Here is a 13,260-nt window from a genome sequence, read left to right on the forward strand (position 1 = left end):
GTGGATTTTTAACTTCATGACAAATAGCTGTGTAGGGGAGGCTCAAAATGTCTTAAGCAAAAAAAAAAATGACAGGTAGACTTGGTTTGAATAATTTTATTTTGACAAATATATATATATGTATGTATATATGTGAATGTGTTTTGTTTTAGAAGGGGCCAAATATGATGGATGCCGTGAGCCAAAACAATAAAAATCGAAAATGATCACAAAATTAAACTGTGAACAATTCATGCGTTCATCAAACCACACAAAACAGTGCTGGCTGTACCAATCACTTCATTCATAATTCAGCTGCTAATTTACGCTAATGTGCTCATTTCTGCTCAATGATTGGCACTGTGATTATTGTTATTCTTTAGTTCTCAGCCTTTATCAGTTTGAAAAGGTTAATTTCATGATGACACTCAATGGCATTCAAAGAAAATAAAAGACTCACATTTAAAAATGACACAAAATATTTCAGATGGAACAAAAGTTACATAACTAAATCAATTTCATCTTTTTAAGATGTTGCAAGTTCACCTATACATTGTTTTTAGCTTTTATTTTGACTTCCAGCATCCACCAATGTGTGACAATAAAGATCAACATCTCGCAATAAAACTTTGATCTAAAAAAAAAAAAAAAAAAAAAAAGACAGACAACTAAATCATACTAAGCATTTCAAATGTGCCAAGAGAGAGCTTCCTTCAGCTTTGTGAAATAACTCTGCAGTTGGCCAGTGATGTATGTGAGCGTAATGACTTCAATAAAATTTCACTCAGGAAGTGATGCAACCGAAGTTCTTTAAAGTTCCTGAAGATACTACGAAACTTCCCGCAATGAAGCCTGATGGAACGGTCCGTCATTCCAGACACCCCGACCCTCCGCGTTCACGAGCTAGGGGTAGGATTTCATATGAAGGCACACAAGCGATTAGTCCTCAGAGGGGGAACTTATTGTTAATATTATTCTCTTTTTGGCAAGACGTTGGTCCCAAAAGGCAGTCCGCTTAAGATAGATGGAAATTTCAAAATGACAGCATCAACATAAAACTGAGAAAAAGAAAGAGCCAGAGAAGACTGGTAAACTCAAACACAGAAGAAAAAAAAAAAATTAATTACATTTTAAGTATACAGCTCTTCTGAATTTTCAATTTTTTTGAATTTTTTTTTTTTAAGAAAACATACCTACGGCATTTTAGATCTACAATAATAGTGGGGTACAGTGGGTATAGCTCAGCAGTACAAAAACAAATGGAGTCATAGCATAGTCGTGGGGGTCAGACGTGGAGCCCCTTTCCTTTACAACGGATGCAGCTCGGAGAGCATTCGCTGAGGCTGCTGCGCGAACTCCTGCAGAGGTCTCCTGCCCTGCCTGAACGTGCTCTCCCTCCTCGAGAAGGGCAAGACCACTAGGATCCGAAGGAGACTCTCCACGTTGCTGAAGGACCTTATGTCGGACACCTTCAGGGTGTCCAGCACGGTGCTGGGCAGGTACAAGTGAGCTCCCATCGAGTTCGTCCACTTGCCCTTCCACTTCTGTGCCTCGGAGGCGAACGCGGCCAAGTCGGGGAGGTCCTCCTTAAACATGCTGAGCAGGCCCACGTCGAACCAGGTGTTCTCCGTTCTGGACATGACGTAAGGCACGACCTGCAGGCAGCGCACGGCGTCTACGACGCGCTCCGGAAAAAGCTCGGTGACTTCGGCGATGGCGTGATCCACGGCCGCCCGGCTTATGGTCTCTCTGTAATGCTCGCTCAAAGGTTCCAGCAGTGCCGGATGGAGCAAGTGGACCTGTAGCTTTGAGGCTAATGCTACCGCCTCGGTGAACCAGGTCCGATGGTGAGAGTCCAAGTTCGTCTTCACCTCACCGAGCGTGACGGGCAGGGCAGGAAGGTCGTTTACAGCGTGCAACATGTCCAAAGGCTTTCCTTGCAGGCCCTCGCTCAGGGTTTTCGTGATGCCCGAGACGTACTTCAAGGCCACCACCGTGAATATGGTCTGGAAGTCTTGGAGTGCGGCGTAAAAGCGCAGCACGTCTCGTCTCTCCGGGCCGCTCATCTCGTGCCTCATCTCCCCGAGGCAGAGGGTGACGGCCTCCAGGAGGTCCACCACCAGCTCCAGCGTATCGTGACTGCGCTCCCAGTGTTTGCAGTTCAGCTTGTCCCTCAGCTCGTTGCCCTTGGCCTCGTCCTCCGCGAACAGACACGTGATGGTGTCGTCCAGCCTCGCCTGCCGCTGGACGTCCACGGTGAACCACCGCAGCAGCTCCTCCAGCAGGTGCCCTCCTCGGCTGCCCGCGACCGCCACGGGGGAGGACCGTGCCAACCACACATTGAGGGACACGACGGAGCTGAGGGTGCAGATCGCCTGAGGGTACTTCTGGGTTAATAAGGCCAGCGCGACTTTCATCTGTGCCCCCACGGTACCGACGCCCAGCAGGGAGAGACCACGGCAGAACGCCATGTTTAGGCCCCACTTCTCCGACAGAACGGCCTCCATGGAATCTGCGAAAGCTTGGAGGTCGCTACTGAGCGGAAGGAAAGCTAGAGTCTCCTCGCACTGGGTGTCCTGTCCGTCCAAATACCTGATGCAGATGGGAACGTGCGTCTCAGAATCGATTTCCACATCCTGTTCAATGATGACTGTAAAGAACTGCGAGTGCCAAAGCTCTTTGAGGATTTCCTCTCGAACGGAGGGGCTGTAGAAAGACGAGACTGGTTTCGGCACAACGCTATTCTCAGAGGATGCTTCCACCTTGATAGCAGGATGGTCCTCTTCCATTTTCACTTGGAGTTCATCATTGTCCCCTTCTAGTTTGAAAGAGCCATTGGTTTCCACTGGAGTCAGTTCTATAAGGGGGAAAAAAAGCAAGGTATTGAAATCCATTAATGGGGAACCTTTCAGCATATGCAGAAAAGCTTTTTGGAATTTGCATTTAAATTTCAAAATGCATATAAAATGTAATGCCTCTATGTCTTACCACTTTTCAGTTTAAAACGGTCCATTCTCTGCTTCACCTATGGATACAATAACAATTAGTGTACATGGAATGTTACTGCCAATGAATCCACCAGACCACAAAAAGATACATTTAATGTAAACATACTTCTTCTAATACACACAAGGGCAAATATCACCGTATAATGAAGCTGAAGACCAGTCTACTAATTCAGTGTTATTCAGTGGTGGTCAGATTCTAACCCCATCTCAAATATTGTAATGTTCGGTGCTCAGTTTTGCTTCCTACTGTTGCTAAAAATAGACAGAGCCTTGTAATAACTCCAGTAATGAAATAATGCGTAATGCAAGTGCAGTACATAGTTACATTATCGTTCATTCACATTATTTGATCTAATTATTCTGACATGAACGTCACAAGTAAGTGGCATTACTTTGGTAAACAATGCTGTAAAGGTGATGGTTTTGTCATGGTCTGCATAATGCTAAATAGAGTGGACAATCATTGAACATCATTAGGCCTACGTGATTGTACAGAGCTGCCATACATTCCTAAAGATTAACAAACTGGACCCCAAATGACTTGGCTAGCTGACCACATTTGAGGAGTAAAAACACTGTGTAGGCTGGCAGTTAAATACAAAACTTGAAAATATTAAACACTTTGTTCAAGTTTTACTCAAGACTCATAGAAACGAGCTAAAAAGGCTGTATGTCTGTCGAAAGTCTTTTTTTACCTTTGTAAGAAATGACTGGCTCTCTGGTTCACTATCAATGCACTTGTCAATGATCTGCTCCAGCAAGTGAAACACAGGCTGGTGAGTGAGCAGCATCACTGTGTCGGTCCGGCTTCCCCTACACACGGTGTTCTTGAGCAGCCCTCTCAGGGAGTTCAGAGAGCTCTTCATCAGGTCACACTCCATGCTGACGCTGGGCAGGGCGGCCACCATCTTCAGCAGCGTGGTCACGTTAGGGTGGCTCTTGGACTCGGGGTGAAGCAGCGTCTCCGAGATGGAGGCCGGCGGGGAGATGTCCTGGTACTTCTCCCTCCAGACGGTGGCCCAGGCGTTGAGGTCGTCCTCGGCCATGTCCGGTTCCGGAAGCTCGTCTTGGAAGGTGAGGTGGATCTGATCGGGCGCCTCCGGCACCACTGGCGGTGGGCAACAAGTGGGAAGCAGAGAAAGCACCCTCAGGGATTTCAGGTGGCCGTCAGAAAAGTTGTACTTCATTTCCTCAATCAGGCCTTTAAGAACGGGGAGGGTGATGCTCTCTCGGTAGTAAACCTCAGGGGACTCGGCCAGACCGGCAGCCTCGGGGAAAACGACCAAACCGGAAACTTTCGCAACGAGCTGCATGGCTTGTTCGAACCACATGGAGTGCAGAACGTCGATATTTTCAAGCATGTTGCCGAGGGACTCCGTGATGAGCGGGATCTTCTCCAGCTCACAGACAATGTCGGCAGGGTTTCCGCAGCGGAACACAGTGCTACAGTTCTTCAGGGGGGCGCAAGCGTTCTTGAGGATCACCAACGTGACCACAAATTCAGTCCCCCGAACGGCCGCGGAGAGGATGCCGGCGTGGAGCGCCATGGTGCCGCTCCAAACACCCTCACTGTTGGTGCTCACGGAATCCAGACAACTCAGAACTCCCTCCAACGTGTCCACCAAGGCGTCGAAGAAGTCCTCCCTCTTCCTCCACCTGGAGCAGCAGGTTTCGGGGCTCTCTTCGAAGGCCTCGCGAGGGGTGTTCATCATGCCGTCCACCATCTCGGCAAGCTTGCTCTCCAGTGTGGGTGACTGGTCGAAAAACTGCAGCAGGTCCTCGGCAATGTCGAGGAGGGTAGACATGTGGTCACACTGCAGACTTCTTGCCAGCCAATGGGCCAGTCCACACGACTCACTGGGTGTGACTACAGCAAGAGGGTAACTCTCCAGAAAGTCCAACGACAATTTCCTGAGGCTTTGACTCTCTGGGCCCGAGCGCATGTATGCTTGGCCACGGCAGTAGCTCATTTGCAGACCCCAGTCATCAGTGAGGGTCTGTGAAAGGGTCTTGGCCTGAGAATCTCCCTGACAGCTGTCACTCAAGGGAAGGAAACCCAAAAGTTCTACCTTTGGTGAGTAGTCATGAACGTACCGCACAAACACCGGCAGGTACCTCTTAAGAGCGACCGTGACCACTTTATCAGTGATAACGGAGAAAAAAGGGGACTCCAGTACTTCTTCGAGAATGGCTTCGCGGATGGACTTGATGACGCCTTCGAGGAATTCCTGGTCGGTTATGCTTGAGCCTTCGTCGTCCGCCTGCGACCAGTGGCACAAACTCAGCTCTTCAGTCAGAGCGTCCTGGTCGTCCCTGGGGAGGCTCGAGAGCAACCGGCCCCTCCTTGCCAGGCGTGCCGCCTGTCGAAAGAGTCTCTGTGCGCTCATCCGATTGTCTCCAGAATGACCGTTGGTATCAGCGGCCTGCAGCACCTGCTCTTCCTTCACGTTTGTGGTAACGCAAGGGTCAAACTCCTCTCCTTCCTCCATGTTGTACTCCACTATGAGACAAAACACAATGAGGCATAATTATAGCATTTCTTCCCAGAGGTATACATTTTGTTCCTGAATAAAGTCAAAAATCAATGTGGTGGTGGGGGATGTCCATAGAGCCATCTTGAAGACCACAGACTTCTTGCACTCTTTCACAAATGAAATGCTTCATTTTCAACTGACAGGTTCATCACATTTTTACCACAAAGCTTTGTTCTTGTGACTTAAACTTAAGGGACATCTGATAAAAAAATCCCCTTAAGTCCACTTGGGAAGGACATACAACTAAACATGTCAAATTTACTGTAATTTGATTTAAAAAAATGTATCTTTAGTCCAGCAGCTTAACAGGTAATTTAAATAAACCTCTTAATACTAAAACTGATTAGGATTTGACCAGAGATATTCCAGAACATGATGAGATATGATGACCAGTTTTATCAGACTAAGAATTCATTTGGATTATTTCCTCTCCACTACAGTTGTTTTACCAATGCAGTTTACAAACCATATCTCAGCAGAAAAGCTTATGTTATATAATAATAATAATAATGATAATAATAATAATAATGTAACCATTTAGTAATAATAATAATGATGATAATAATAATAATAATAATGTAACCATTTATTAATAATAATAATGTAACCATTTATTATTAATAATAATAATAATAATATTAATGTAACCATTACATTGCATCATTCATCCTTTTCACCACCTTACACCAATTGGAGCCATATACTCTTACCTGAAGTATCTATCTCAGGGTTCTTCATTATACTTTTAGACTCTTTATCCTGTGGATGAAAACACATTTTAGTACAAAGACCTGCAATCGTATTTTTCCATGACATCAAGACACAGCACATACTGAAAAAAAGTTAAGAAAAAGGCTTGAAGGAGAACTGATAAACTTACGAGGCAAATGCCCTCCAAGGTCTTGGGTGTCACCTTCAAGCACTGTGTGACCATCCTGTCCAGATCCCTGCTGAAGTTGGTCCCAACCTGCAAAAGGGCTAAACATGGAGTCCTGTCCTTACTCAGAGTGTTTTTCAGGTATTCCTGGTACATCTTGTGACGTGTCGTCTCACCACAAAACTCCAACGCTGTGCTAGGCAAGACACACATGATCCTCAGCAGTGTAGCAATGTTTGCAAAGTACTGCATGACGGGCAGTCGTAATGTTTGAAATATAGTATCTGGGATGGTGATGGACACCATTTTGGTCTTCCACTTCACCCTCCAGCAGCTGAGTTCAGTGGAAAAGTTGTCTGGGTCGGGCAGGTCGTTGACGTAAAGAGGAGGCTTTGACTTGAGGATCTCAAACATGTAGCTCACAGTTACTGAGCATGGAACAAGTGACAGGAAGTTCAGCGCCTCCTTGTGGTCATCGGAGAAATGGTCCTTCACAGCATTGATGAGGTTGTCCACCAGGGGCATGCTGAGGGATTCTTTGTAGTACCCTGCAGGCTTGACCATGCCGTCCTTTGTCGCAGCTGCACCCTCGGGTAATTTAATCGGCACCCTCAGGCTCTGCGCGATGGCACAGGCTTCCTCAAACCAATTCTGGTGGAAAACTTTGATGTTGGTCTTCACCCGGTTCAGGGTGGCCACAATGCCAGTGATCTGACAAAGCTGCGAGGCGGCGCTGAAGTGGTCCTTCTGCAAGCCCGCGCTTAGCTCCCGGGTGAAGGAGGACGCGTTCTTGACGGCCACCATGGGGAAGATGAAGTCGAAGTCCTGAATGAGGCGAAGCAGAAGACCAGCTTTGCTGGACTCTGCACCCGTCCACCGCTGAGGTTTGTTGTGGTGGATCCTTTCGAGACACTCCACCAACGGCTCCACCATCTGCACAAAGACCTCGCAGCAGTCGTGCTTCTCCAACCAGACCGAGCAGAATTTACCTTGGAGCTCGTGGATCTTCTCAAAGCTCTCCCGGAGGCCGACCCCTATGACCTGGTCCAACTGTTTCTCCAGCGCAGGCGTGCTTCCGAAAAACAACATGGCCTCTTCCAGAACGTCGAGCGCCCTTGTGATTGAGGGAACGGGAACCGTTCTCGACCACCACGTGTTGAAGGAGTAGCAGGAGCTGTAAGTGCATATCGCAAGAGGGTGCTTTTCCTGGACTTTGCAGGCGAAGGCTTTGAGTTTATACGAGACCTCGCCCGAGCCTAAGTAAGCCTGCCCTCTACAGTAGTTGAGGTCCAGGCGCCATTCACTGGTCACCAGATTGAAGAGCCGCTCAGACATGGCCTCGCAGTCGATATCCGTCTCCACGAAACCCATCAGCTCGAGCCGCATGACGTCGAAGCTGTCGACAAACCTGAGGAACAGGGGAAGATAGTCCACCTCGCCCATTCGGATAACGCGGTCGATGAAGAGGGAGAAGAAGGAGGTCCCCACTTCGGACAGAATCCCCTCCCTCACTGCATCCTCACACACCCGGAGGACTTCCTTCATCTCTGACTTGGACACGTACTGCGACCCTGCCTCCGTTTCCTCAGCAGCCCCATTGGACTTCTTACTCTGGCTGCTATAGGCTGCAGTTACTGCTGACTGTAAGGCCGATTTGAGAGCTTCTTTGTTGGTTTCAGGAATATCTTTCTGGTGATGTCTTTCCGTGTCCACGGATGATAACACCATTTGAGTCACTTCTCCCTCGCCATTTTCATCATTCTCAGGTGCTAAAGGGAAAGAAATCAATTTTTGTTAGCATAGAGGAAGGTAAAAAAATTTAAATATGACATTTTCAAACTATAGACATTGCACAGGACTTCCACAAACAAAAACTAAATGTAGCTACCTGCTGGTTCAGTCTCCATTACTTCATTGTCCTGTTGAAATACAAATCCAAGGATCAGAAATAAGCCACAAACTGAATAGCAATAGCAACAAAGTTACACAAATAAATAAATAAAAATAAATAAATCTTTAAATAATTTACCGTCTCCAACAGCTGTAACATGTCAGGGTGTTTTTCAACATACGACTCGACCATGGCCTCCATGTTCATGTGCACGTCTTGATTGACATAGACGAACGCCCCGTTGCACAGTCTCTGATCCACGGGCGTTTCCCTCATGTAAGTGTGGTACCTGTCCAGAACCATGTCATACTGCCCATACACATCAGCCTCTGCGTTCACACACGGGATCGTGCCCAGAACCCTCAGCAGGCTCTGAACGTTGGGGTAGAACCCGATATCTGGTATTTTCAGCGTGGCGAACACCGTGGTGGGCAGGATCCTCCGCTTGCTGGCGTGCCTCCACTTCACCTCCCAGCAGCCCAGCTCGTCGTAGAAGGTGTCCGGCCGCGAGAGGTTGTTCAGGTTGGCGTCTGCCACTTTGTCGCGGCGGATGCTGAAGTTGTGGTCTGCCATGTAGGACGGAACCAGCGACAACCAGCGCAAGATTCTCACCATCTCCGTGCTGAAGACCCGTTTGACCTCCTCGACGAGGTAGAGCAACACCTTCCTGCACAGCGACTCTCTGTAGTAATCCTCGAGGGCTGCCTGGGACTCGGACGCGTCCTGCAATTGCTCCGCCGCGTCCTCCGGTGGCTTGACCGTTACGCCCAACTTCTTTGCTCGGCCCACTGCGTCGGAAAACCACTTCCTGTGGTGTATGGCGATCTCCCCCAAGTACTTGTTGAGTAGCTTCAAGGCATTGGAGATGGTATACTGCAACGTGCTGCTGATGCTGATCGTTCCCCTGAGACTTGGGTTGAGGATGCTCACGCAGCAAAGGGTGTTCTTCAGCACCACCAGCGTGATGATGAGGTTGAAATTCTTCAGCGTCTGCTTCAGCCTTGCCACCTGTTCGGCGGTGTCGGGCTTCGATTCCAACTCACTGCAAATTTTTACCCCCGCCATGGAGACTAAGAGCGGCTCCAGGACGTCCAGCATGGTCTGGAATGCATTGATGCCGTATTCCCAGTTTCCCTGACAGGACTCTTTGATCCGCTCGACCTCGCCTTTCATGTGGCCGTAGGACACGGAGATCTGCCACTCCAGTTCGCTCGACAAAGCTGGAAACTGCCTCAGCAGGGTAGCCACCTCCTCAACGGTGGTCATCGCGTTCTGGATCGAGAGCATGGGCATCGAACGGATCAGCCACATGTTAAAGGCGTAGGGGTCGCTCGGTGCCAGCACGACCTGCGGAAAGTCCCTCAATATTCGGCTCGACAGTTCCTTCATCTTCTGACAAATGGCACCCGTGGTGAGGTACGTGAGCCCGCGACAGTGCTCCATCCTCAAGCCCCACTTGTTCCGGATCTCCGACAGAAGCATGTAGAACAGACTCTCGCAGTCCACGTCGCACGGTAAAAATCCTATGAGGTGCTTCTGGGGGAAGCCGGCGTCGGTGACGGTGCGGACGAACATGGGGATTTGCTCCTTCCCTTCGATGACGGCGACGTCTTGCAGGAGGACGGAGAAGAAGCGCGAGTGCCGCAGGCTGTTCTGAATCTCCTGACGCATGAGGTCCTCGCCGAACTTCATCACCTCTTTCTTGTCGACCCTCTCGTCGCACAGACGGTTGGGCTCCAGCTGGCCCCCCTGGCCACCCAGTGGACCTCCTGCACTGAGGGAGGCGCTGTTCCCAATGCTGAAGCCAATAAGAGCCAGTGTCTCCTTGAAGTGGAGCTTGAGGATTTCTTTTCCCTTTGAGTGGGGGTCATCCTTTGCACCCATGTCATCCTGCAGTGGGTCACAAGAGCCACTGTTCTCTCCAGACTCGCTCTTCACCTCCACATTCAACTCTTCTTCTAGGTGACCATCTGTGGGACAGAAATGGATGCAGTTGTTTACATTTAACCCTTCTATTTGAAACACATGTTCTATTTGTAACACGTCTTCTATTTGAAACACGTCTTCTATTTGAAACACGTCTTCTATTTGAAACACGTCTTCTATTTGAAACACGTCTTCTATTTGAAACACGTCTTCTATTTGAAACACGTCTTCTATTTGAAACACATCTTCTACTTAAAACACATCTTCTACTTAAAACACATCTTCTATTTGAAACACATATTTTATTTGAAACACATCTTCTATTTGAAACACATCTTCTATTTGAAACACATATTTTATTTGAAACACATCTTCTATTTGAAACACATCTATTGGAAAGAGTGAATAAAGTGATACACACCTTCTTTACATTTCTTCACAGCATCAGGCTCTCCTGGAATCTGCAAAGGCATTTGAACATGCTTTTAGCATTTGAGGTGTGTTTTTGCATAGTTTGTCTATTCAGATGTTTTGGAGTAAGCAGTGATCCATAGAAATAAACAGCTAGACAAAGCATACTATTGCATCACACCAGTGCTTACTTTAACAAAAAGAAGGTATTCAGTATGGAAGTTTAATCAAATAGCTGTTTCTATGCTTTGTGACCTATAACATTCATGTTTCGTAACCATTACCAGTTCAATTTTAATTGAAGTAGTTAATTTCAAAGCAAAAGCTGCTTGACTAGACATAATAAGCTCCTGAGTTGTCCCCCTTTTCCTGGGGCGAGTACTCACAGGCTCTCCGGGACGTTTCCTCCTGTAGGTTTGCGGTTCCTGTTTCCCAAATAAAGTCGGAATTGCCCCATCCTTCAAAACGGCCTTGGCATCACCCTGAAAGAAATATGTGCAATGTATCCCTTTAATGTCCAAATAAACACATATTTTCAAACCATGCAACAGAGCAGCAACATCAACACTCAGGACACTTGCCCTTTGCAGAAATATTTTCTCAAAATCTTGCTAGTGTGGAAAAACCATGGTCGATTTTTTTTTTATACTTTTGTACTTAGTCGTTGCAGTGCAAACATGAACAGATTTGAACGAAAGAACAAAACCACACACAGGGTCAGTTTAAGAAAAAACTGAGTGTTTACACGAACACGCGTGCGACTCAAAACAAACACGTCAGGCACAGATACGATCTACTTTGGACCTCCATGTCTAACATACATAGAGGTGTATGCAAAGGTTTGGGCACCTTTGGACAGGTGACACCATGATGTTTTTTCATGATGAACTTCCTTTTTTGTTTTGAGAAAAGGAGTAAATACAACCCAAAAATAAGTTAGCAAAACACTAGCCTTACTTTACATGTTTATTCAATGTTATTTTAACACAAAAAAAAATCCATAGTAATTGTGGCATGTGCCCAAACGTTTGCATACAACTGTACCACATAGCATGTTAGATTATCAGGTGTTTAGCAACCGAACTACTAGCATGAGTGATACATATTAAATATCTGATCATCGCAGAAGCCATAATGTCCTCAGAAGTAAGCTAGAGGGGTTCAACATCTGATCTCTACATTCCTTAGACCACAGAATACACTGGATTAAAAGTATCCATTATAACAAGATTAAAGTTAGGACACTGAGCTCACTGCGATTCCCAGGAGGGGTGAGACACACCTAAGGGCATCTGAGTCAAACTATGATAGCCTAAATTAACCAAAGGGAACTGACTGGTTGCGTGTGAGTGTAATTAAACAAACGTGCTGAGTGAGGAGAACAACTAGATTCATTGGTTCAGAAACAAATAAATATATCACTGCACATACACATACATTGTTATCGATAGACAGGTACTTACCCTCTGACTCAACAGGGATTTATCAAAGTGTTTTGCACATAGCTTGTAACTCTGGTGCAACTGTTGAGGGGTTTTGGTCCCAAGATCTGATCTGTGACAGTTATTCAACCATCGTTTACATCTAGAAGGCAAAATAAGGGGAGACAAGAATAATATTGTGAATATCAGAAAAAATAGGAAGGGTTCACTGCAGAATAAACAGGAGGCCAAGGCCCTAATAAACTGGCATTAGGTGCACCATGCATGCATCACAGGGGGGAGGGGGAGGACTGGTTTTAGATGCTGTGATGGAAGCTACAAAATGAAAGGATCCCATTTTTAAAAAATGGGAATTCGCACAAACAACATAATACATATTTATACATACGTACACCTATCTAATCTATTTTTACAGATCAACGCTTATTTATGCAGATAACTGACAAGATTTCGACTTGCAAGTGAATCGACCGGCGCTATCTTTAAAGTATACAAGGAACGCTAGCAAACAGCTAGCATGCTACTAAAAGTGCGACTTGGAGAACAACTTTAAAAAAGAATGCTATAGGTGTAAAGTCTTCCAACAAATAGTTACTGCAAAAATCAGGGATATAACAAACAGTTCTTACCGTTCAGGATCCAGAGGAAAACTAAAGAAGACAGTATCTTCCTGATCTGATTTCTGGTTACAATTCGCTGCGGCACAGCAGTCGGGCATTTTGGGCTGCATGCACTCACTCAATGGTTCAGAATGAATATTTGCATCGCACAAGATCACACATAGTTGACTCGGCCGATCGCCTCCTGTGCAATAGTCTGCTCCTCCGTGCTTAACAGCGCAATAGCAATCACTTCCCTTATACTTTATGAGTTTGGGACTTCATTAAGCAAAACTTGATATTTTTTCCTGAGGTCTGCCTAGTTTGGTTTGTTCAAGCGACTGCAACCAGGAAGTACTCCAGTGCAGAGCGGAAGTAGAAACGCTTCGCCTGAATGACAGTGTTCTGGCCTGTTTGCAAAGGTTATACGTCTAATTATCGAAATGTAACTGTATCATACATATTATTGTAAAGACTAAATTAAGAAAATGCAAATTCAGTCAATACTATTAACAGTCTGAATAAAACTACCATCCGCGTTTGAATGAAAACCTTCCCTGACCACGAGGCACTTGAGAAGGGTTTTTGATGTC

The 13,260-nt window shown here is 46.5% G+C and overlaps 1 protein-coding gene across 1 annotated transcript; it reads right to left on the reverse strand.

Moving 5' to 3' along the window:
* Nucleotides 1–647: 647 nt before the first annotated feature.
* LOC308361920 (uncharacterized protein) lies at nt 648–4,997 on the reverse strand. The gene is made up of 3 exons (XM_080834402.1): nt 3,683–4,997; nt 2,968–3,004; nt 648–2,836 (listed from the first exon to the last, which is right to left on the reverse strand). Exons 1-3 carry the CDS (start codon nt 4,955–4,957, stop codon nt 1,287–1,289), a joined length of 2,862 nt encoding a protein of 953 aa, XP_080690528.1. The 5' UTR covers nt 4,958–4,997; the 3' UTR covers nt 648–1,286.
* Between the last annotated feature and the right edge of the window lie 8,263 nt (nt 4,998–13,260).

This window comes from Sprattus sprattus (assembly GCF_963457725.1).
Source record: "Sprattus sprattus genome assembly, chromosome: 1".
Classification (NCBI taxonomy): domain Eukaryota; kingdom Metazoa; phylum Chordata; class Actinopteri; order Clupeiformes; family Clupeidae; genus Sprattus; species Sprattus sprattus.